This window comes from Diabrotica virgifera, chromosome 1, assembly GCF_917563875.1.
Source record: "Diabrotica virgifera virgifera chromosome 1, PGI_DIABVI_V3a".
NCBI lineage: Eukaryota > Metazoa > Arthropoda > Insecta > Coleoptera > Chrysomelidae > Diabrotica > Diabrotica virgifera.
The window spans coordinates 203,837,854-203,865,025 of NC_065443.1; the positions used below are offsets into that span (position 1 = coordinate 203,837,854).

Below are 27,172 nucleotides of genomic sequence, written 5' to 3' on the forward strand. Positions count from 1 at the left end.
GTCCCAGTAATGTTTGTGTGGCTATTCAATACATAATTTGGCCTCCAAGTATTGTTTGCTTTGAGCCTCAGGATGGTCATAAAGGCTACCGCCGAAATATACAATTCCAGCGGAGGGAGACCTGTGATAGCCTCTAATGAAGCCGTTCCTGTACTATTCAAGGCTCCTGTTATATTTAGAAGCGCTTGTCTTTGTAGGGTGGTGAGAGTGGTCACACAAGATTGCAAAGCCGTCTTTCTCCACCAGAGTACTGACCCATAAGTAACTGTCGGTCGTATCACTGATGTGTACAACCAACATATCACCTTTGGTTTCAATCCCCAGGTTTTACCTACAACTCGTCTGCAGTTCCAGAAGAGTCGCTTAGCCCTATTGGTTATATTGGTAATATGAGTATTCCAATTGAGTTTCGAATCCAGAATTACCCCTAGATACTTAACCTCATTGGTTCTTTCCAGTACCTCTCCAAATAATTTCAGCTCACTCAGTCCAGTAAGCTTCCTCTTATTTGTAAAGGCTACCAGTTTAGTTTTAGAAGGGTTCACGGAGAGGTTCTCTTTCAGACACCAGTTCTCTATGTAGTGAAGGGCATATCGCATCTGATACGCAACAGTGCTGGGAAATTTTCCCCTAGTTACTATCACGATATCATCTGCGAAACCCTGGACCCAGATTCCTTGGGCGCTTAGCCCATGAATCAGATCATCGACAACTATGTTCCATAATGACGGTGACAATACACCGCCTTGAGGGCATCCCTTAGTTGCCCTCAGATTTATGGTATCTTCATGCGTATCTGTGGATATTATTCTGCTCTGAAGCATCTGAATAATCCACTTGCATGTTGTGTTGTTGATTTTCTTCCTCACCAGTGCGCTTTGTATAGACTCGATTGAGGTATTATCAAATGCACCTTCTATATCTAAAAATGCAGCAAGGGCGACTTCTTTCTGATGCAAACTCCTTTCGAGTTCCGACACTAGATTGTGCAGGGCGGCTTCACCTGATTTCCCTGCCTGATACGCCCATTGCCGTTGGTGCAGTGGATTTTCATTTAAATTGTTTTTCTTGATGTGTTCGTTCAAGATTTTTTCCATGGTTTTTAACATGAATGAGGTCAGACTTATAGGCCTGTAGGATTTTGCTAAGGTGTAACTTGATGTGTTCGTTCAAGATTTTTTCCATGGTTTTTAACATGAATGAGGTCAGACTTATAGGCCTGTAGGATTTTGCTAAGGTGTAATCTGTTTTTCCTGGTTTGGGAATAAACGCCACCCTTGCCCTTCTCCAAGCTTTGGGAATGTATCCCAGAGCATAGCTAGCTCTAAATATTGTGATCAGGGGACCCATGATTATTTCCAGACCCTCCTGGAGAAGCTTAGGAAATATACCATCCGGTCCCGCAGTTTTATAAGGTTCAAAAGTTTCAATAGCCCATCTGACCTTGTGAGAACCAAAGATCTCGTCAGAGGTCAGCCAGTCCCTTTTGGTTGGGCTATTGTTTGCTTGATGATTGTTATTAGCAGTCAATTGCGTCGACCCTGGAAAGTGAACACTTAAAAGATGCTCTACAGCCTCCTTCTCTGTGTCCGTATACTTCCCATTGGGCAATTTCATTGACTTGGGTTTGTTAATGTTATCTCTTTTGAGGATTCTGTTAACCCTGGCGCTTTCAGGTACACTTTCACAGGGCGGGTTGTTTTCTAGGGCAATTTTTGGGAGTCTATTCTCATCCATTCGTCTTACATGGTTGTACCACATCCTTTTTCGCTGCCTTTCACATCTTACAATATCTTGACTGTTGCATTGCTCTCTAATGTCTGTATTTCTCACTCTGTCTCTTCTTGTTTTCCCCACTAATGTTCTTACGGTTTTCATTTTAGCAACTCTTAGCATCTGTTTCGTTTTGTTGGTGTCTTCGCGCACTTCTATACCATATATGTCATGATCGATCGTATGTAAGTCTTGTAGATTCTAATTTTACTATCTGTGCGCATATACGGATTTGACCAGACTATCTCCCGCAGACATCCTGACAATGCAGGTGCTTTGTTGATCTGACTCCTCAGGTCCTTTACTGGGTCGTGGGTGCTTGATATATCTAAGCCCAGATATCTAAATTGCATCACCTGTTCTATGGGGTTGTTCTAAACCACTAACTTACATCTGAGCGGATCTTTTGCTATTGTCATACATTTAGTTTTGTTTGTAGAAATGTTCATATTTAGTTGGCGGCTTATTTGAAAGAACTGAAAGAGCTGTCTCTGAAAATCATCTTCTGATTCGGCAATAATTTCTGCATCATCTGCGTAACACATCATAACAATTCTTTTGTTGCCCATTCTATCTCCGAGATTAAGAGATGTTACTTTGCTTATAATTTTGCCCATGAGTTAGTAGGTTAAACAAGAAGGGGCTTAAACTGTCGCCTTGTCTAATTCCTCCGGTGTTGGAAGACCCAGAACAGTTATTTCTAAGAAAAAATAACTAAACGAAAAATAAAGAGTGAGACAAAAAATTAAGAGAACTAGATGGATACTTTTGAGAGTGAAGAAGAATAAGAAGTTATCGGAGAAGCCTTAAAATCAGCTTTTCAAAGACAAAGTGGATGGCAGTTGGAAAGACTAATATAGATCAAGGTCTGCTTTATCTTAATGGGGAGGAGATAAAACGTGTATCTGGTGAAGAGATAATCCAGGATCGAAATCACACGTAAGGCTTTTTTGACCTAGAAACCAGTTTTATGTCACACAAACCTGTCGATGCATACTGCATGAAGGTCCTGAAATGTTCTGTGTGGTCTACCTATTGCATGATTGTGAGACATGGACGTTAAAAACTACAATGCTAAACAAATTAAAAACATTCGAATAATGGTGCTATCGACGGATCCTAATGATATCGGGGCTTTCGCACACTTCCAATGAAGATGTTCCTCAAATGATGAATTCAGAACGTCTGTTCTTAAAGATCATAAAGAACAGAAAAACAGAACAACTCTGCCAGAAAATTAGAGGACCTAAATATCATCTACTTCGCCTTATAATACGAGGAAAAGTGGAGAGAAATAGATGGATTGGTCTAAAGAAACTTTCATGGCAACGTGATATTAGACAATGGTGTGGTTTCACAGTGAAAGAATTATTTCGCGCAGCAGCCGATAGAGGTTTCAGGAAATTGTAAATATGATGACGGTAAACGTGTAAATACACCAGTACTAAGATTTATATAAAATGGCTAATACTTATTAAGTTATATTATTAAAATAATGGGTGATGAAATTTAGTTAAAATTGATAAAGATTGCATTTTTATCAAAATATGTATCCCACATATTCGTTACAATGTATGTGGTTATGAAGAACAAAATTACAATACATACCTGCCTCATCCTGCAGATCTTTAAAAATATCATCCTCATTAATATTCTGCAATAGATCTTCGCACAATTCGTCTGCCTCCCCAAAATCCAGCAAAGAATCAACCTTCAGTTTTAAACTCAAGTTCTGAATGTTAGTAAATGTCAATGTATCAGTATTATCTTGCGACGATTCAGAACTGTTTTCCATAGACCCCGACTGACTAGTTTCAATCTGGACGGCCCTCTGGGGAGCAGCTGCCTTCCTCCGATTCTTCCTCACACATTTGGTCAAAGAGTCTAACTCTTCTGAGCTGTCGCTGTCATGATGAAGATCGAACGTTAGATGAGCTTCGCTTGAACTATCTTCGTCACTTAAAAAGTCAGTTTTCATGAGATTGTCGTCTAGTATAAACTTGGGGAACTCTATTTTCATCTCTTCTAATTTGATATCTGGAAGTTCATCCAAGTTATTTGTTCCCTCTGAGTTTTCTTGGAAGTCGTGTGAGTCCATGTTGAGGTGCTTTTCAAGATGTCTCATTGTCCGAAAACTCTAAAAAAAAAAACAAATTTTTAGTTCAAACCTTAAAGTATAGTTATATACACTTGCGAGTAAAAAGCTCGGCTTAAAAATAAAATAAGTTATATTTTTTGACTACGCTGTTTGGTAACTGTTTATCTATTATAAAATTAGAAGTAAAATGTTGTGAACAGGAGTAATTTTTATTGCAATAACGCCAATATATACAAAGTTAGTAACTAAAGAACGAATATAACTTAATATTGCATATAATAAAACATGTTATGAATGAAAGTCACTATGCAATGAATATAAAAGTAAATTAACATAAAAAATAAAAATTAATACAGTGGAGTATTTCCTCCTCTTTCCATGCGACATCTCACGGACCTTATTAAGTTTGTGACGATTTCTGAAGAATCGCTTCCCACTCTTCATATTATGCAGTTTGTAGCTCTACCACTGTCGCTGGTGCTGGATTACGGACCCAAAGTAGGGTTCGCCAAATTCTTGAAAATTTGAAGATTGAAGATCAAGACAAGAAGTTGTAACATTTTTGTTTCCTTTGAGAAAAATTTCTCACTTGTGTTCAAAATTTTTCTGATGGGTGAGAGGAGTGTGTAACGTTACAAACGTCACATCTTTGATATTTTATTTTTAAATAATTATTTTACTTTATTTTCTTTAATATTTCATTAGTGATTATTTTCTTCTATTTGTTTTACCAGTTTTCTTCGTTAAAAACTCGTTGGCGCCCTCTTTTATTATTCTCTTTGATTATTCTCTTTTATTACCCTCTTTTATTATCTTCTATTTACTATATCTCTTTTCATTTAAATCATCGATTGAACATACTGAACGTACCCCATACATTCTTACTCTGTAACACGGTAGACAGAGACCGGTATGCTCGTTAATAAATCAAAATGTGTACCCCGACGCGCATGATGTCACCTACGAAGCAACAACACAGGTTCCAGATGTAGGAACCACCCGTGTCCCGGTTGATCTATTTGTATATCGTACGGTAGATGAATTGTTTTTACAAAGCCTCTCGTTTCGATATTTTTCTATTATTTAAGTCTGTTTTGTTCAGTTTTTATGTACATATTAACAAAGACATGCCGGGTTGTGCCGTAGCTAATTGTAAGAATTATAATCGGATGACGAAAGGATCAGACATAAAATACTTTCGATTTCCTCAAAATGAAGAGTTTGTAAAGCAACGGGTGGTTGCAAGTCGGCGCCAAGATGACAACATAAAGGACTTATTCCATTTCAAAAAGGGATATTGCTTACTAATAGATCTCTGAAAGAGTTACTTCCTTACCTACAAGCAAAATACAACGTTGACTATATTTTTACATCGAAGCTGAATCAGGACGTGCTAGAGAACTATTTTCTTATATTAGAGGAATGGGTGGTGCAAACGATCATCCTTCGCCAATAGATTTTAGAATAGAAAGGTGGTATATTTTAGGAAAAAATTCGGCGGCGATTTTTACAGAATGTCGCAATACTATTGAAACTACTGAATCTTGCGTAAGTAACAGCTCAATAGAAAGTCCTCAATTGCCAAGCGATATTTCGGCATCAGAAGATATTTGCTTGACACAAAAAATGCTGTCTAATTTGATAGAAAAAACTGAAGGTTCGAAAAAATCTCAGTCTGAAGAGGACAAAATACTTCAAAATAAATTTATAGAAGCTCACTACTTGGAGGAGGATCATATAACTGACGATGACATTTTGAAAGTCGCAGAAAATTATGAGGTGAAAGAAAAAATTCATCGGGACTCTTTGAAGTATGTTGCTGGTTTTGTGGCATACAAATTCAAGCATAAATATAGTTTAGCAAACCCTACAAAAACCTATGAGACACATATGGAACCAGATTGGCTAAAGACAGTCTCAAGAGGTTCTCTTATGTACCCAAACGAAGAATTGTGGGAAGCTGCACTAAAAATGGAATCACTGTTTTGTAGGTACAATCCATGGAAGCTCTGTGTCAAAAAAAACTAAAATCTTTCAAGAGCTGGCACAGAAAATCTTTGGCTCAATTTTTGAATATCACGATACCATTTGAGGTACTTCTATGCCTCAATAGGATACGTATATACATATATATATATATATATATATATATATATATATATATATATATATATATATATACATATATATATATATAAGATTAAGAGAAATGAACAGAAAGATTAGTTTGAGTAACTATCAAAGACAACTCGACAAAAAATATCAAAGTTTGTTAACTCTAAGAAATAAATTTTAATAATGTATAAATAGGTATTCAATAAATGTGCAATAAATCTTCATTATAAATTGTCGGCCGGATTCATTATTGGCATAGGCGTAACCAGGGGGGATTTGGGGGTTATAACCCCCTCATTTGAATGTACTTTGAGAAAAAATTCAAATTTAAGATTTTTCTGTAAACTATGTGATTCACCTAGCCTCAGATATTTAAATGAAAAAATAACAAATCTATCAAAAAATCAGATACCTCATGAGAACTTTAATGCCTTAATTCAACTAACTAAAAAATTGACTGATAATTTGCCCGTTTTCATAGACATACGATTTATTAACAAAAAAAGATGGCAAATTGGATTACCTTACAAAAAAATTGACGAGATCCATAAATTAAATAGCCTGATGAATCCTGAACATCTTTTAAAATCGGTACGGCAAATGCAACAAGATATCTTCAATATATCGTCAGTTTTTTTCGGCTGTTCCGATGATACTATTAAGGTTCAAGTTGAAGACTCAAATTCATCCGAGATAAAATTGGGATTACAAAGGCTATCTGAAAAAATCAGCGAAATATCGAATCAGATAAGTAATCTTTCCAGCAAACTACCTGCTTACAAACTGAAAAAGAGGTATCTAAAAAAAAGATAGTGTATGTCACTTCAAGCACCCAAACTGAAGACCCTCAACATTTCCAAACCTGTCCAGAAAGAAAGTCGAAAGTTTCAGAAGATAAGTGTCATTTTGTTGTTATCAGTAACTTAACCGCAGCATACACCCCTATACAAATAGTACACTATATTAAAGAGAGGCTAGGTATCAAGGATTATATTAGATGTTACGCTCTCCCTAAAGACGCCAACACAGCAACTGGTTCCTCATTCAAAATAGGCATAAAATCCAAACCATCTATCGACTTATTATTTAATAAGGAAATTTGGCCACCTAGTGGCAACATTAAATGGTCTATAGAATCACCACACTCTGAACCAAAGACTTCATCTGAAGAAAATATGAATCAGAAGTACATCAGAAGCCAGGTTAGCTTGGAAAACCCAATTACCATTCCAAGCAACAACAAAAATGAAGTTGAAGACACCAATATATTTACAGACAAGCAGGCCATCACAATTTGCAAATCTCAAGAGCCTTTCCGTTCCCATATCAATTTTGTTAAGAAAGATACTTTGGAACCATCCATAAATTTGGATCCTTTAACACCACCAAGAGTTAGACTAACTAATAACTCGAACAGTCGATATCTTCTTGCAAGATTAAGGGAACCGGACATCTTAAAGGCAATTAAACTACATCTTGCTTTTCTTCAGGATCAGCCTGCTTCTGTATTTTACGACGGATATACCAACACCACCGTGAAACTCTTTTTGGCTTCCGAAGGACTACCTACTAAGACTGAAGAACTACGAAAAGTTCTTCTAGAATTTAACCATGCCTATGGAATTGGTCCAGCTGAAGTGGAAGCTGATCTTGCCGCTTATAGGTCCTATCTCACTTCGGAAAGAATTATACACCTACAAAAGTCAAGGGAATGTCACCGAAGTTATTATTCCACTGGCTCTCCAAAGCGAAGTTTTTAAACAACACGACGTGTTCTGAGGGACTAGAAACCTCAAATTATTTTAGTGATGACAACTTTGGCATGGTTCTGATTAATATTCGTTCTATAAGAAATAAAACTGATGAATTATTTTTGTTTCTGGAGGAATTAGGATTTCCTCCGATAGTTGCGGTTACAGAGCACTGGCTTGAAGTTAACGAGCCTTTTTTTGTAGAAAAATATACCACAATTGCCAGGTATGATCGTCCAAGTTCGGCTCATGGAGGCACCCTGATTCTCTCTAGAAATAATGATTTTTCTCTGGTATCAAAATATGACTTTTTGTTAAATGAATCCTTGTTTGAGTTTTCCTTAGTTTATAATAAAAATCTTAATCTTTACATTATTTGCATTTATAGATCACCTGATTCTACTGTGGAACTATTTTTTCAGAACCTGCTAAATTTGTTAGATGACCTGCCTCATAAAAGCAGAAAAATTCTATGCGGTGATTTTAACATTAATTATGCTGCTGCTAGTGCTACCCAAGTGTCCCTGGCAAACATATTTGAATCGTATGGTCTCTCAATGCACGTTGATTCTCCTACAAGGATTACAAAAACTACATCTACCATAATCGATTATATTGTCTCAGATTTCTCACCCATTGATGTCTGCTCTACAGTTATTAATGAGGGACTATCTGATCATGAAGCAGTGTATACGAAGTTTAACATCTTCAGCAAACCCTCCTCAAAAACCCGACATTTGGGTAGGATTTTTGCCGCCCAGAATTTTCGTAAATTCCAAAATTTATGCTTAACTTCTGAGTGGCAATTTCCTTCTATAGACGTGGACTATAATTTCAGTGTTTTTCTAGATAAGCTTCTCCACATCTTCAATAAGGCATTTCCTTTAATTCCTATTAAGCCAAAACATTGGAAACCTTGGGTTACGAAAGGTATTCGCATATCAGCTAAGAATATGCGTTCACTACTATACATCAAGAAATTTACTACCAATCTACAATACTAGCAGTCAACAAAGTCATTAGTCAAGTCAAACAGTGTTTTTTGATCTCTGCTCGAGATCAATGCTTTTTTTTTCGTTCTTTTTGTGTATTGTTCTTCAAATGTATCTACGGTCATTGAAGAGATTAATTTTCTTGTTTTTGTTTGCAAGTCCAATCAATATTTGATAATATTATTTCATCTATTGTGTATACTCCTTATAAAAAGCTACTAATTAAGCCAAAAAAAGTGCCAACTGATAAGAACTTAATTGAGGTGATAGGTTTATTAGTCCAGGAATATTAGAACTGATATACTCACATTATATTAGCCCAGTGAAATTGGCATTATGGCTGCAAATAAGTGTTCAAAGTGCAATGAAGATATCAGTGATAAATCAGTGGCTTGTGACAGCTGTCATATTATTCTTCATCCGACCGAAGGATGTACTGGCTTAAGTGCTTCTGAACTTCGAGCTGTTGTAATCCAGAAGAGAACGTTGTTCTACTTTTGTTCTGATTGCCGACTGTCATTCAAAAGTGTGCCCAAAATTCTAAGAGAAGTTGAAAACCTGAAGTGCGAAGTCACCTTACTCAAAGCTGAAATCCAGATGCTAAAATATAACAAGAGTAACTTTCCAATAACCGATGACATCATAAATGAGCTACACGAACGCCAAAAAAGGTCAAATAATTTACTTATCTTCAATCTCCCAGAACCATCAACTTCAACTGAGGATATTAATCAAATAAAAACACTTTTATCTGGAGCGAGTGAAGGTGCGATAAGTGTCAACAGTAAACATATCTTTCGTTTTGGGAAGAAGATTAAAAACGGTCATAGACCAATTAAAGTCGTTCTTTCCTCGGCTCGCGAAGTGCATCAAATCTTAAGAAACAAAGTTAAATTAGGCCAGGCAAATAAAATATTTTTCCTATCTGATCAAACTCCCTGTCAGAAAAAGCAACTCGATTCAGTGAAAAACGAACTTAGAGTGCGTCAACAGGCTGGTGAGCAAAATTTAACTATTAAATACTTCAACAATACACCGAAAATCTGTAAAAAAAAAACCGGGCAGCCCTATACTTTATTACCAAAATGTTAGAGGACTAAGAACTAAACTGTCTGACCTCAGCTTGAATGTCAGCAACTGTTCCTATGATATCATTATCTTAACTGAAACCTGGCTCACACCTGAAATTACGGATGCTGAACTTGGACTTCTCAACTACAACATCTACAGAACTGACCGCTCTAAGGACTCCAGTGTCTTCAGTAGAGGTGGGGGAGTGTTGATTGCCATTAAGAACTCAATTCCTTCTTATCAAATTCAGTCTGATCCTTCGATTGAACAGTTGTTTGTTCTCTTTAATAACAAATCTATAATCGGTACAGTATATTTTCCACCTAAATCTATAGCTACTTTATACCAATCGTACTTTGAACAGCTTATCACTATAAGCGAGCAATATGATAGAGCAAACCTTTTTCTATTGGGTGATTTTAATCTTCCATCTGCAGTTTGGGATGTCGATGATTATTGTTCCGTTGCTTCTCCTCAGCCTACAGCTACACAATCTGAAGCTGATTCTATTGAAACTATATCCAATATCTGTGCTTTTTTCAATCTCTTCCAGACCAACGAAATAACCAACGATAGAGGAGTTACGCTTGATCTCATTTTATCTCCATTGGGTATTGATGTATTGAAGGCTATCGACACTTTAATTCCAGTGGACACACATCATCCTCCGCTTGAATGCAGTTTGCCACTCAAAATCACAAATGATCATTTATCTGGTGAAGAGTATTATTATGACTTTGTTCATGCTGACTATGCAGCAATTCGTTCATCCCTTCAAGCAATTAATTGGGATGGTGCACTTCAAGGAAAAGTACTCTCTGACATGGTTTCTGTATTTTACGACATTTTTTATTCCATCATTGATTGTTTTGTTCCGCTAAAAAAAATCTGTGATAAGAAATATCCATGCTGGTACTCCTCTGAGCTGAAGAAGTTGCTTCACGAGAAGAAATCAGTGCACAAGATATATAAGAGCACAAGGTGTCCAGAAAGTTATGCAGCATTTAGTAACTTAAGAACTAGATGTAAATTTTTATCAAGACAGTGTTATGCTGATTACATTCAACGTACCGAACATTCTATTGTTAATAACGTTAAATCCTTTTGGAAATTTGTAAGTAGTAAAAGGGAAAATAACGCTATACCTAATACAATGACTCTTGGAGATCGTACTGCCTTCAATGGAACTGATATTGCTAATCTTTTTGCTAACCAATTCTCTTCCGTCTATACTAACCAATCCTTACATCCGCATGTAACCCAGATTTCACCTTTGGTTAATGTGTCTAATTATCACATTGAAATTTCAAAAATCTACGAAAAACTGTCTGAACTCAATACCAACAAAGGTCCTGGTCCTGATGGAATTCCCCCCACTTTCCTTAAAACATTCAGCTTCATTCTATCGCGCCCACTTTTTTATATATTTAATAAGTCTTTATCAACAGGGGAATTTCCAGACTACTGGAAAAACTCTTATGTCACTCCAATATATAAATCAGGTCGAAAATCGGATATAGGTAACTATCGTCCCATTTGTATTCTTAGTGCTATTCCTAAAGTTTTTGAGAGCATTATTTCCGATTATTTAAGTTATGACTTCTCGCCAATTATAGGGGCCCAACAATTTGGATTTACATCCAAAAAATCAGCAGAATTGGGTCTCATAACATATGTTGATTTTTTGACAGATGCTCTTGAGAGGGTTTTACAAGTTGACTCTGTGTATACTGACTTTTCCAAAGCTTTCGACAAAGTTAATCATGAGCTCTTGATTCATAAACTTTATTTATACGGAGTTGATGGCCTTATATTGAAGTGGCTCAAGAGCTATCTTACGCAAAGATCGCAAATTGTCAGTGTTAATCATCACTATTCTCATACCATCTCTGTTAACTCAGGTGTACCACAGGGATCACACTTGGGACCTCTGTTGTTTAATATATTTATCAATGATCTAATACCCTGTTTCCAAGTAAGTGAAACTTTGTTATTCGCTGATGATTTAAAATGTTTTAAAATAATCACATCTGAGGCTGATTCACTTAGTCTACAAGGTGATATTGATCGCCTATCTAACTGGTGTATGCAAAATGGTATGTGTTTGAATGCATCCAAATGCCATATTCTTCGTTTCCACCGAACTCATCATCCAATCATCTTCGAATATAGTATAAATAATCTGACCTTACATTCTGCCTCTGAAACTAGGGATCTAGGTGTGATCCTTGACTCCGCCCTTAGCTATAAATCACACATTTACAGTACAATACAGAAGTCTATGAAGATGCTTGGCTTTATAAAAAGAACCACTAGAGACTTTACAAACATCTCAGCTATTAAATCTCTTTATTTCTCCCTGGTTAGATCTCATTTCGATTACTGTTCCACAATTTGGTCCCCCTATTACTTTACTCATAAACTGAAGATTGAGGCTGTCCAACACAATTTTCTGAGATATACTGCCAGTAAGTTGCATGTATACTATGACTATTCTGTATTAGAGCGCATACTGAACTTACCTCCTCTTGAGGTACGCAGAAAACAAAGAGACTTAATTATTTTATTTAAAATTATCAACGGGCTGTGTAACTGCCCCGAACTTCTCTCCAAAATATCTCTATTTGTCCCCAGTCGTTCGACTAGGCAGGTGCAAACCTTTTATGTCTCTTTTCATAGATTCAATTATTCTTACAACACATTTATTCCTAGAACTCTTCGATTAGCTAACTCATTAAATAACCTCGAAATTTTTAATATATCAGTTTCCCGCTTTAAAAACCTAATTTCTTCCCTAACTTTTTAACTTTTTAATATTTTCGGCCAGAGCTTTTGTATTGTGATTAGTGTTACATGACCTGTATGTATTAGATAACTTAAAACCGTTATACCTTACAACATTTCCGAATTGATTTAGGTGATATCTTTTGTTTGTAATTGTATTGACCTAATGTTATCTTATTCTTTTTTTTTTTTCTTTTTTGTAACTGTATTACTCATACGAGTTATTTTTTCTCAAACCACTTGGTTATATGTTATATTACGATAGTTTATGTTATATAATTGGTTAACATTAATGTTATATAATTGTATAATTATGTTATATAATTTAGAACACTGTAAAATTTATATCGGAATAGGGCTTGCCCGTGAATAAATAAATAAATAAATGTTGCTGTCACTGAATATATCATGAAGTACAGGACAACATATCAGGAGCTTGGAGGAGTAAGGGCGAACTGCAAAAACGATGTTTTGGGAAAACTGAGTTAAAGTTTACAAACACGTTAGAATAGTAAGGGCGAACCAGTGATGCTACTAGATTATGCGGTTTATCGTCGCATTTCTACTATAGCGTGCGGTCTACCGAGGGATACGGTGTACAATGTGTATTATTACAATGCCGACAAAAAATCTTTACAAATTGAATAAAACGTGTAAATCTTAGGAATTATTATTTTAATTTTATGGCTCGTTCCCAACTAAAATAGTAAATTGATATAATAAAGTATTAACTTGTAAAATTACTATAATAATCCTTCTTATTTATGCCTTATATTCCCTTTGTAAAGATGGTTTTTGTGGGTGTCACGTTCTATCAGTACATGGGCTCATCACTACAATCTTTTCTCAGAAACGTGTTAAACAGAATAATAAAAGGCGCCTTTGTAAGCGAAAAGTTTATCGTCAAGTACTAATAAAAATTACAATATACAATAAACTTTATGCAAATTTAATTTCTCTACTATTATGCAAATTACACCCTAATCTTTTCCTACGGTATGGAAATCCTTCAGGTAGATCTTAAAAACTTAACGAGGATTTTGCAAGATTTTTATGAAATAAAAAAAGAGGTTTAATACTTTTTATTCTATAAAAATAAACATCTCTAGTGTTTTTAATAAAATTCACAAATAAAGCTTCAATTGAATTCAATTTGATTTTCATCGTCTACAGTTGCTTCGTTTTATGTATCTCACTGTATCTCACTATCACCAATTAAAGCTACTAAGTAAGCTACAAAATTACAGAAACACCGGCGCGTTAACAGAGGAGAAGGGGCGAACCTTGAACGGAAAAGCAACGAAAGCTTGTGGGTTTCGCCCTTACTCTTCTAGACGATTATGCAGTTCAGTTTCTGACATGAATGGATTGGTATATTATTTCTTACGAAATTTTAGGAGTAGGAAGGGCCAAAAATGCTGTTATAATAAACAGATGCATTCTTTAAAAGTATGTGAGGAAGATGAGAGTATTTTTGAAATGATCATTTTTCAGGTTCGCCCTTACTCCTCCAAGCTCCTGATATCTAAAACTTGTCAGGTCAGCCAAAAAAGCCTATTATCAAAATCGTCTGGGAAGCTCTAAAAGTGTTGCAAAAGAAACTTGGTCTATAATAAACGATCTTCGAAATAAAACTCACACAGCTCAATCATTTTCCCTTCCAAATCCTGAAAGTCTAAACGACTACTTCGTTAATGTGAGTAAAAATATAACATCAACAATTTTGCCGCAACAAGATCCCATTTCCTATCTTCCTAATTCAAGACAGGTCTCGAATTCATTCTTTTTACAACCAGTCAATAACTCTAAACTTATCCAAAGAATCAATAGTATCAAAAGCAAATCATCCTGTAGTACTGATGGACTATCTATAAAAATTTTCTCTAATCTCACAGAAAATGTGTTGGAAATCCTCCTCTCACTAATTAATGATTCCATTTCGTATGCGGTAGTGGTAAACAATCGTAGCTCCAGTTTTATATTAAATGGTATTTTGAGGGTGTTAAAACGGGATAATGAAAAACAAGAGTTCTTTTTTGTTCCAAACATTGTGATCTGGTTTTTGCATTTTTAAATACGGAATATACTATTTCTGTAATCACTTACGATTTTTATTTTGCATATTACCTGTTTAAAGACATAGAGGTAAAAAGTCGTAACTCCCATTATTATACATCAGGTAAATAATTTCTTAACAATACTAATACCCACTAATGGATTTGCATTTACATATTATAATATACCAATATTGAATTCGGCCTAATGGAAATAATTTTTTTTATAGTTTATTGACTAGTCTGTATGTTTTGCCCTTTCTTGCAAATGTATACATTGTGGATACAGGACTGTTTACCTCCACGGTACAGATTTAGACAATAGGATTAGTATTGGTATGACCCAAGATAGAAACTTATTTGAAATGTAATTAGAGAATCCCGTATAGGGATAGAGGTAAGGAGAATGATGATTTAAAAGATTTTTTTTATTCACTATAAAAATTCAGAGAGAGTTTGACACAAAATCTAATAATTCTTAAGCTCTGCAACTACATTAAACATCCATGACTATTTTTTTTTTTTTTTTTTATAATGACTATTAATAAGTAAACCCCTTCAGAGAAATACTTATTTAAAAAAATTTTGGGCAAGGAGAAACTTTTATTTTCTGAAAATAGAGAATACAAAAATATTATTGTTTACATTGTTTAAAGAGGTTAGGTTTCAATTATCTAAATTAAAATCAGAGTCAAATACGCAAAACATAGGCGATCAAGCTAATTCAGTCAAAATAAAATTCAAGAACGTGATCAGGAAGTGTTAAAGACCATGGTTTCTTTATTGATTTCAATTAAAAAGCCCTTTTAATGAAAGGGCAGATTTATTACTGATCAGGAACTAAAAGTTGTATCAAACTTACGGCAATAATAAATTAACAGCACCAACACTTAAGTTCGTGTCAAAAAACATAGCACTTTTTTATTATTTATATTTAAAGAACATAAAATATATTCTAGCGGAAGCCATTTTACATGTTTTGGATTTTATAATTTGATTAAGACTGAAATCCATAAACAACCATATCTGTCAAACGTTAAAAGTCAAAATACATATTGAGTATTTTCCATAAAATATTCTTTTGATAGATTTGATAGCTGTACGGGCTGTACTGGCTGTACCATGCTGTACGGAACCCAAATAAATGTCGAGACACTGTTGAGATTAGCCGGTTAATGTCAGATTGAAGGCTGAAGATCGTTTATCTTCGGACATTACTAATTAGACTGGTGAAGGTGAATCTCAATGTCCACTTAGAAGTGTATAAATTGGATGAACCAACCCAGTTATATATTTGTGGATATGTGGCTCATCAAATTCATAAAAGTTAAAACTATTGTGAACATTTCAAACAGCTTGTTTTCTGCAATAAAGGAGAGACAACTGGAGCAGATTACTACGATTATTTGCAGAGAGATGGTTTGTGCTTAGCAACAGACTCAGTAAAATTTATATATTATTCGAATGCTCAACATTCGAATTTATTATAAATAGTCCCAATCTTGAAAAATTATTTTTGCAGCACAATTGTCACCTGAAGCTGTTATCATGTTTGGTAATGAAAGGTTTACAACATGAAGGCTTTCATTTAAATTTTGAATTTGAGTGTGAATGTGGGGAAAATGCCTTCAAAGTTTATTCTGCTATTATAAAAATTATGTGTAATATTGTTTTAAATAATTATACAAAAAACAAAAATAGCAGCCATAAAAGTGATGAATTTTCAAAAAAGTATAAAAAGAAAAGTAATGCTAAGGGGAATAACAAAAAAAGAAAGTTATCGACTCTAAACCCCAACACTTCACATCAAACCATGTGAGAAATTGTTGTTATAGTTATTTCTAGCGATATTTGTATATAATTTAAAATAAGATATTATTTATTTAAAATAAAGTATTTTACACATATTCTTGTTATTGTTTTTTTTTGTATAATAATAATAATATATTAAAACCCAACTATAGACTCTGGTTTTCTTAATAACATTCTGTTTTTTTTATTATTTCGCTTATGTTGGATAATAAAAAAAGTTAGCTACTTTAAGAACTAGATTTTTGTTCTTTATCAAATCAGGGTGTTTCTAAATAAGTGCGAAAAACTTTAAAGGGAAAGGAACAAAATGCAAAATTTTGACGCCTGTCAAAATTTTCAGTGTATTTTAAATGCAATCATTTTTTTCGATTCCTGAGAAAACTAATAAGTATTTTTGAAAAATTTAAACGCTGAATGAAAGATTACTTTATTACCGAGGGCCGAAAGTCCCTTAGAATGAATGAAAAGTTGTTTTTGAATGACATATTTGAGACTAAAAATCACACTAAATTTTCTTAATTTTTCGCCCCTGTAACTTATTAAAATAAACATAGAAGTTTTCAGTGACTTTCGGCCCTCGGTCCTAACGTAATCTTTCATTCTGCGTTTAAATTTTTGAAAAATACTCATTAGTTTTCTTAGGATTTGAAAAAAATTAATCCCATGTATATTCTTGTTATTGGTTTTTTTTTGTATAATAAACGTTACTTACAAGGAAGTACTTTTAATTTTATTTTGTACAAACTTCTAATTAATAATATTTTCTTGTTCGACTCAAAAAATACTATAAATTTTACCAGAATTTCTACTTTAAGGCCCCGTCTCACCATCAAATAATTGAAAGTTATTTGATCAAACTTGACAGTTAGTGACACAAAGTGACAGTTAGTATCTATAGTTTGTGTCACTAGTCAAGTTTGACTGCCAAGTTTGATCAAATAACTGTCAATTATTTGATGGTGAGACGGGACCTTTAAAATTGTGTTTTCAAAAGCGGTAGTCCGAAAGTCGGACTACGCACGTCATCAATTGCGATGTTGCCTTTTTCTCTTCATGGCTTGTTAAGTAAAGGTGGCTATGACATAACACATACATCATACATGGCATATATCATACATATATCATAGGTTTGTTCCAACACGACGAAGAACTCTGTCTTTCATGCGTTCTGTGTCTGTATATCGTGCATTCCATGGGTTATTTTGTTTACTGCGCAGGACGGTGATAGTTACATGGACGGTTCTCGTTGTGTTGGAAAGTTGGAACAAACCTCATGATACCATAAATAACGTTTTTGGAAATAAAGTTGTGGGGTCCGAGAAGTTAGTTACGGATATAACGAAATAATGAAGGCCTGGCAGTGTTGCCATGTGTTCATAGAACATGGAAAACATAAACTATAAAGATATCAAAAGAGTAATATAATATTTTATGGAAAATGCTCAGTAAGTATTTTGATTTTTGACGTTTGACAGATAAGGTTGTTTATGGACAGTGATATCCTCATGATACCATAAATAACGTTTTTGGAAATAAAGTTGTGGGGTCCGAGAAGTTAGTTACGGATATAACGAAATAATGAAGGCCTGACAGTGTTGCCATGTGTTCATAGAACATGGAAAACATAAACTATAAAGATATCAAAAGAGTAATATAATATTTTATGGAAAATGCTCAGTAAGTATTTTGATTTTTGACGTTTGACAGATAAGGTTGTTTATGGACAGTGATATCCTCATGATACCATAAATAACGTTTTTGGAAATAAAGTTGTGGGGTCCGAGAAGTTAGTTACGGATATAACGAAATAATGAAGGCCTGACAGTGTTGCCATGTGTTCATAGAACATGGAAAACATAAACTATAAAGATATCAAAAGAGTAATATAATATTTTATGGAAAATGCTCAGTAAGTATTTTGATTTTTGACGTTTGACAGATAAGGTTGTTTATGGACAGTGATATTATCACTGTTTATGGATTTCAATTTCAGTCTAAAGTCTAACGCTGTGTCTAGGTACACGCTAACGTGTACGCAAATAAAAAAGTTAGGTACACGCGAATTAAACTTCATCAAGCCAGTGACGTCATTATTTAGCGTGCGCAGTGACTTTATATTTTGGTACACGCTATTTTGATATGTTTAGGTCCGGTACTTTATGTCTCGATTAACAGCCGGTTAGCTAACTGGGGTTTAATCGGGACCTCTTTAGGGTCTCTTGGGTTGTAATAAAGGCAATTACAAGTATTATTAAATATAATTATAAATAAGGATAATAATAATTATAATTGCATTTATTACAACGCAAATAAGAGACCCTAAAGAGGTTCCGATTAAACTTCGGTTAACTAACCGGCTGTTAATCTAGACTACATAAAGTACCGGGCCTTAGTGTTTGTTTGATATAAAATATTTTTATTAAGGAAAGGGGAAGGGAAGCAAAACTATTCAGATGTTTCAAACTTAATTGTAATAAAACAACTGTATATAAAATATATATTCAGGTTAGCAAATAAATATTAGTTAACATGATATTATATACAAAATACTGCTAAAATAATTTTTATACGTAAGTTAATTATACCAGTTTATATTGGTGTTTATTTTTGCTGTGGTGTTTATTTTTATTTATACAGGGAGTTGAACTTGTTACGATTTTCAAAGAAAATTGGTTATAACTTTGTAAATACCCTGTATAACATAATAAACCTTTATATTTTTGTGATATGGAAGTTAAGAAGATTTCGAACATAAAATAAAATATAGGATGTTCCATTTCCATTTAAAAAACATAAGTTTGGTCTGCCACTGTTATCGAACGCCCTGTAACATTCTAACTAATTTTAATAATTTTGTAATATGAAGCTCAAAGTTTGCTAAAAATTTTTGTTACTAACTTTTATTGCTATCTATTATTATAGCGGATCTACTGAGCTTTATCACACTAATCAATCGCTCCGTATATTTTGTCTTATTACTTCTGCTACCCTTAATCACGAATTTTTGTCTCTTATCTTTTTCATACTGTTTTAGAATGCTGTTAAACTCATTAAAAGAACTAAATAATTGTCCACACTCCATACTTAATTAAAAAAAAACACTAAACAAGTAAAAATAAGGAAACTCTTTACAAATCAATATTAAACTGTAAACATAACGCGATTAGACAAATTCTAACCAAACTCTGACACTTGCGATACTTACATATTACAGATACTTAATACCACAGCATACATGCGGCTCAAATTAGCGTGTACCAAAAAACCCAGTCATAGTACACGCTCAATAATGACGTCACTGACTTGATGACGTTTAAGCGTGTACCTAACTTTTTTTATTTGCGTACACCTTAGCGTGTACCTAGACACAGCGAAAGTCTAAAGTCTAATCAACTTATAAAATATTAATTTAGCAGGACCTTTGTTGTTTGTTTTATTGTTTTTAATAGTGTGTCTTTAATTTGAAGAACAGAAGAACGAGCCAGAAGATAATTCAAATTTAAGTAAATACAATAATTAAAACAGTCCTAAACATTGTGATCTAATTTCGTCGCCTTAATACTATAACTTGAAATTAGTAGTTTTGAGATAAACGAGTTTAAAGATTTTAAAGATATTTGTGTTGCTACCATGATGTTGGTAAATACGGAATTCACTCTGCGGCTCTAAAATATTGTTCCTTAACTTTTTGGCAACTGATCTATTTAGGAATATGGTGTAAATTTGTTTTCCAATATGGAAAAAAAACATGAAAAATTAAAGTTATCAACTTTTAGCACTACCATAATGTTAACATTTGGTAATGTCGCATGTTGTGCTAAGTCGCATATAAGTGAACTTTTTAACACAACTAATATTTTAAACATTATTTTGTTGAAAATTAGCCCTCTACCATGGGGGTTGCCAGATCTGCTAACAATTCTCGAATTCTTGCATTAAAATGAACCGAATAAACAGATAGCAATTATGTGGTAAGTTCAATGGTTTCAGAGAAACACGTGCTAAAACTAGATAACTCGAGTTATCTACTTATAGTATTCAGTGTATGTCGTATTCACGATTATTTCGATTAAATAATAGCTTGATAACTTATCTTGTCAAGTTTTAGCACTGAGTATTAGTGGCATTTGAGTTTTATCAACTTTCGTCAATCATAAATAAATACTTAGCCCGTTTGAAGTGAGCTATCAAGTTTTTACACAATATGGAGGCAAATAAAATACATCTTGTGAACTAGTTATCTCAAAAACGTCAATTTTGGAGTTATCAAGTTATAGTACTAAGGCGACGATTTGTATTCATTAGGTATGGAAGTAAAACTGAAATCAAGAACGAGTTTGTGGAAAGTGACCTAAGAATGCCTAAGATGTATCCACAGTGGGTTATCATCATCAAAAAATCTTGGAGATTTGAAAAATGAACCACAAGACAATTCAGGTATAGTCGATTCCCTAATCTGAGACACAACTGTCCACACTACAATCAAATAAAGATGTACTAGAAATCATGATTTGGGAGTGCTCCTCTAACGTTCAATGTGTCTTGGTTTGTTTATTTCTATATAAGTAGAGCATTGTGATTGTAGTGTAGACAGTTGTGTCTCAGATTAGCGAATCGACTATAATACACATAATAATATTAATATGGACGGCGTTATGCATAACTAGACCAAGCACCATTTCTTTAATATCGAGATAACAGAGGATTCTGGTGACACATAGCTAAAACTATCTTGGAAAAAATCCCTGTTATTGTCACGTTAACAGTTACTAAGAAAAACAAAATTAAACCAAGCTACATTAATCCACTTACCATTAAACAACCAAGAAACGATGAAGACATTTATCTTAAAACTATGTTTTGGCGCTTGGTCGAGTTATGCATAACGCCATCCATATTAGTCCTAAACAGTGTTTTTGTTTTGTTTTTTTATTTCCACGGGACAAGCCCAATACAGTTGCAATTTTTTACAAATTTTGGAACAATTTAGTATACTAAATATAAGTCATATATACAGTGGAACCTCGATAACTCGGATTAATCGGGACCGCGGCCGATCTGGGTTAGCCGGAGAGCATTGTAAAAATTAATAAAATACGGTATACTTATAGATAAAGTCCGCTATAATTAAAACAACATGAAATATATATGCATATTACACATCTAACTTACCTATTATAGTTGTAGTATAGACAGTATAGATAGAGTATTGTTCATTTCTAGGTAAAAAAACTCAGTCAGTTTCGGTTGTGTCAATTTCGTCTGCCATACGATGTTATGTTATTTAAGAACAGTGGCTCTTTCATTGTTTAAAGTTTAAAAGATCATTGTTCTAAAAATAATTTTTTAAAAGACAGTTGAAAATAAATAAAGGAATAAAAGGTGCTTGTTGTTTGCGATAGCCCGATAATGGATAATGAATTTTTATTTTCACATTATATTATGGTCAAAGCCAAGTTTTATCAATGAAACTCGATATTTTTAAGACATTCCAGAAGCGGCTACAGATAAAATGTTTTAACATAATACATACATTTTTATTGTTGAAATGTTTGTCTGATGAAAATCGGTCCGGGTTAGCCGGACTTCCGGGTTATCGGGGGTCGACTTATCGAGGTTCCACTGTAACACATAAAATATAATAGTTAAAATAATTAAAAGAAATAAATTACATACAGAACAAATTAGAAACAGACTGGTAAAGGTGGACATAACAAAACAATTAGAGGCAATATTAATTTGTTGCAAGTCACGTATAAATTGAAGAAGTGTGGAACTAAAAGTAAGCCTCCCGGTATTCTGATTTGCTAGACGTAACATTCTAGTTATAGGTTCATTGAGGCCATAATTACATCGATAAAATGGTACATGAAAAGTGGTTTCAACTGCATTTCGAGTACTGTATGAAGGAACTTTAAAACCAACCTTAGACAATAAATAATGACTATTTGCTGTACCATTTAACACACTATACAGAATTTTCAAATCATGGTGATAGCGACGTTCTTCCAGGGTATCGATATTTATAAATGCTCTAATTTTGTCATGACTGTAAAACCTGTTACTCCCATTAATAGCTCTAATTTTAAATCCCAAAAACCTAAGGAATTTATTTTGAACTTTTTCAATTTTTTCTGCGTAAACATTATAGTAAGGTGACCAAATACTACAACAGTATTCCAAGTGAGGTCTAACAAGAGAACAGTATAATAATTTTAGGGTATTGGGACTTTTAAAATCATAGCAGTTTCGTTTCATGAAGCCAAGCATCTGTAATGCCTTTGAAATAATAGAATCGATATGATCTGCGAATTTTAGCGATTTGTCAAACATTATTCGAAGATCTCTTATTGTATTAACACAATCTAGTGGTGTGTTATCAAGTTTATATTCAAACGGGATATATGTTCTACCTTGATAAAAACTAATTTTATGACACTTTTTGACATTTAGCTCCATTTTATTTTCTTTACACCAATCCTGTATTTTATTTAATTGAAATTGCAGATTTTCGGAATCGTCAGGACTAGATATTTTCGAAAAGATTTTTAAATCATCCGCAAACAAAAGCTTATCACAGTTTATATCTGCAATATCATTTATAAATATAATAAATAATAGCGGACCCAGATGTGAACCCTGAGGGACGCCAGAACTGACAACTACATCCTGAGACAGGCAATCCTGGATCCTTACTGCTTGGCGCCTTCCTATTAGGTAGCTTTCCAGCCATTCAAGCAGTTTCCCATTTACTCCAGCAGCTTCTAATTTAGACAATAGGATGTTATGATTTCCCTGTCAAATGCCTTGGAGAAGTCTGTATAAATAGAATCAATTTGATACCCACCCTCCAAAGCACTCGACGGCGCATCCAAATAGCAAAGAAGATTTAATTCCGATGATTTGTGTTTCTGAAAACCATATTGCTCATCTACTGGAAACAATTTGAAACATACTGAGAGGTAGTCAGACACTAAGCTTTCAAATAACTTAGGAATAGTACTTAATATAGAAATTGGTCTGTAATTTGTAATGTCAGATCTACTACCAGCTTTATGAATTGGCGTTAAAAAACTTAATTTCCAAGGATCAGGAAAGTAACCAGTATACAAAGAAGAATTAAAAATTTTCCACAATGGTCTTGCCAAAATAAAACTACATTTCTCTAAAACCATAGGAGGTATTTTGTCAGGACCAGGACCTCTGTTCACATCTAACGTCATCATTCTTTCATGTACTTGAGATATTGTAATATTACATGAATTAATCATTATATTGGTGGTGGGAGGTAAAACACGTTTACTGATTGCTTTATCAGAATAAACTGATGAGAAATATAATGCAAAAGCATTTGCAATATCACTTGGAGTTGTATAAGTGATATTGTTCAAAGACATTTCATTTGGTAAACCTGTCCTGGTTTGTTTTGAATTTATGAATGACCAAAACGATTTAATATTACCTACAATGAATGGGATTCTCAGTTTTTTCTATAAAGTTATTATGACAAGTTTTTGTTAGAGCTTTACATTTACTTCTAAGGCTCGAGAATGCATTATAATCATTTATTGTGACGATTTATTGTATCATTTATTATTTATAGAACTCATTGTGACGCCATGGAAAGTATATCGATAAACTACCCATCTCATAAATTATATGTATTTGGTGATTACAATCTTCCAGAAGCTCAATGGTCTAATGATGATTTTGGTGTTAAAGTAGTTTGTCCTAGTACTTCTTCAGCACTTCCAGTGGCTCAGTCTTTTGGTTACCTTCAATTACTTCAAAAGATAGATATTCCAAATAAAAGGAACATTTATTTAGATTTATTGTTCACAAATGATAAACATGTAGAATTAAGTTTGGCAAGGGATCAAATTTTCAGAGATAGCTTACATCATGTCAGTTATGAATGTATTATTAGAAATATTTATAAGAAACAGGATCCCTCTGGTTTATTTTATGAAGACTATTACTATGATTTTCAAAATGCCAACTACTTGGGTCTTAATGATTATTTGCCAGGTATAGATTGGGAGCGGTGTCTGTTGTACCAGGATATAAATACATCTTTGGAGGTTTTTTATGAAGTCTTGAGTTTGGGAATTTCTTTTTTTGTGCCTCTAAAGAAATATAAAACTGGGACGTATCCTAAGTGGTTTTCATCTGAGCTTAGAAATCTTTGTTACCTTAAAAGAGCAGCACACAGAGCCTATGTCCATATGAAATCATATGCTAGTTATAATGAGTTTTTTAGGTTGCGAGGGGAGTGTAAACGAGTCAGGGAGGTATGTTGGCAACACTATTTAATTAAGGTGGATCAAGAATTTAAATTAAATCCTAGATATTTTTGGAAATATATCCGAGACTTAAAGTCAAATCATTCTCTGCCTCAAAACATAATTTACAATGACAAAGAAGCCAGAAATGGTCAAGAAAGTGTTGCATTGTTTAAAAACTTTTTTGAATCAGTATATACTTCCAGGAACCAGGATGATTCACTGTCAATAGAGATACCTGAAAATGTTTCTGAAAGTTTTAACTTCACTTGTATTTCAAAAGTAGAAATTTTTAACAAAATCTTGGAGCTTCCTAATAAAAACACACTAGGTCCAGATGGGGTACCAAACAGTTTACTTAAGCACTGTATTTACACTTTAGTTGTTCCATTATATTTACTATATAATCAATCATTGAAGTGCTCAATATTTCCAGATAAATGGAAGCATAGTTTTATAATGCCTATATTTAAAAGTGGGGCAAAAAATCTTGTTACTAACTATAGGAGTGTCTGTATCCAGTCATCAATCCCAAAACTATTTGATAGCTTAGTAAGTGATCAATTGAAGTGGCTCTGTAGAGGATTAATAACCAACATGGCTTTTGTGCAGGTAGATCTACGGTCACCAATTTATTATCGTATCAGATGCAAATTACAAAAGCACTTGAAAACTTTCAACAACTGGATTCTATATATACTGATTTTTCCAAAGCCTTTGACCAAGTAGATCACCACACATTACTCAATAGGCTTTATAATGTTGGGTTTAGCATAGACACTCTAAAATGGATTAAGAGCTTTTTGTCTGACTGTCAGCAAACTGTTCTCCGATTTTCTTTGTTTTATTTGTAAATAGTATTTTTGAATGTTTTAAGAACTGTGAAGCCCTGGGTTTTGCAGATGATTTGAAATTTTTTAAAGTAATTGGCAGTTTGGAGGATCAAAAACTTCTGCAGGAAGATGTTGATAGATTAGATCAATGGTGTAGGATAAATAAGCTAAGGTTAAACATTTCTAAATGTTGTCACATAAGCTTCTTTAAAGGAATTAGAAAATTGAATACTTCATATTCATTACAAGGGATAACACTGAATTGTGTTTCTAAAATTAAGGATTTAGGGGTTATATTTGATGAAAACTCAACTTTTGTGGAACACATTAATACAATTACAGTGAAATCATCAAAAATGCTAGGTTTTATAGTTAGGAGTTGTAAAACTTTTTCTGTAAATACATTCAAAATTCTTTATTGTTCATTAGTTAGGTTAGATTAGAGTATGCTTCGGTGATATGGTCTCCATATCATGCAGTGCACATTGCAACAATTGAAAGCATTCAGCATAAATTCTTGCGGGTGTGCTCTTATAAACTTAAGTTGATTATAGTAGATCATGAGTATAGTGAAATTGAAAAGCATCTTAAGTTACAATCCCTGGTAGATCGCAGGATTTGTGCTGGATTAATATTTCTGTACAAATTAGTAAATTGTATAATATATTGTACAGATCTATTGAATCAATTACACATTGGGATTTCCTCAAGAAATAGGAGAAATCGTTCTATCTCATTTTTTGTACCATTTCACCGAACAAACTATGGTTACTACTCTCCTTTAGATAGATATGCAAGAATTATAAATCAGTATCATCTAGAGGTCTTTGGTATTAGTTTATATTATTTTAAAAGTCAGTTAAGGAGACTATTTTTTTAACTTCAACGCTGGATGGGTTATCTACGATTTGAGTTATGAAACTCTGAACTTCTTGAACATCTGAGTTATGATTTGTTTCTGGAAAATTAAAAATCATGAGATTATTCGCTCGTTTTTGTCTCTCCTGTATTTCTGTAATCACTTCTTCTGCACTAAGATTTGACCTCTCTTCTTTTAGATTTTGAATTTCCACTTTCATTTGCCCAACTTCTGCCTTAAGAGCTTCAATCTGCCTCACAAGATTTGGCACATTTTTAAACGCAAGCCTACAGTCAGTACATAAAAAGTATAAAGATCTCTTCTGTGAAATAAAGTGTGAAATAATTTGTATTTATTAAGCTCAACAGGCCTAGGGCTAAAACATTTACATTTCTGATTACATTTTATAAATAATTCTTATATAACAAGTCTTATAAATTCTATTTAATTTCACTTCAGTCTTTTTATACACTCCTTCACTACCTCTCTCTATCTCCTGTCCAATGCTAGCTCTTTCTATCTCTCAATGTTACTTTTCTTCAGGTCTTCGTACACACTGTCCTTCCATCTTTTTCCTGGCCTACCTTCCTTATCTTTTGTATTGGTCTCATGAGAGTGCCATTTTTGAAGTTGATGTGTCCCAATTATTGTATTCTCTGTGCTTTGAATGTCGTCGTTATCGTTGGCTCTTTGTACAGTTATTCCAATTCTTTATTGGTTCTTCTTCTCCACTCACCTATTTTCACAC

At 33.7% G+C, this 27,172-nt stretch overlaps 2 protein-coding genes across 6 annotated transcripts in view; one reads left to right on the forward strand and one right to left on the reverse strand.

Moving 5' to 3' along the window:
* The window catches only part of LOC126881793 (zinc finger protein 300-like), a 62,832-nt gene extending 46,953 nt beyond the window's left edge, over positions 1-15,879 (reverse strand). The window contains exons 1-2 of the mRNA XM_050646359.1: positions 15,501-15,879; positions 3,382-3,910 (exon numbers count right to left, since the gene is read on the reverse strand). Coding sequence (XP_050502316.1) covers positions 3,382-3,898 — 517 coding nt within the window. The 5' untranslated portion in view covers positions 3,899-3,910; positions 15,501-15,879. The remainder of the gene's footprint in view (positions 1-3,381; positions 3,911-15,500) is intronic.
* A 3,933-nt stretch (positions 15,880-19,812) lies between these two features.
* The window catches only part of LOC126881800 (zinc finger protein 845-like), a 274,174-nt gene continuing 266,814 nt past the window's right edge, over positions 19,813-27,172 (forward strand). For 4 of the 5 annotated variants that reach the window (XM_050646362.1, XM_050646371.1, XM_050646384.1 and 1 more), the window contains exons 1-2: positions 19,813-19,953; positions 20,756-20,887. The gene's annotated coding sequence lies outside the window, so the exon portion shown is untranslated. The other variant, XM_050646367.1, reaches the window with a different exon arrangement.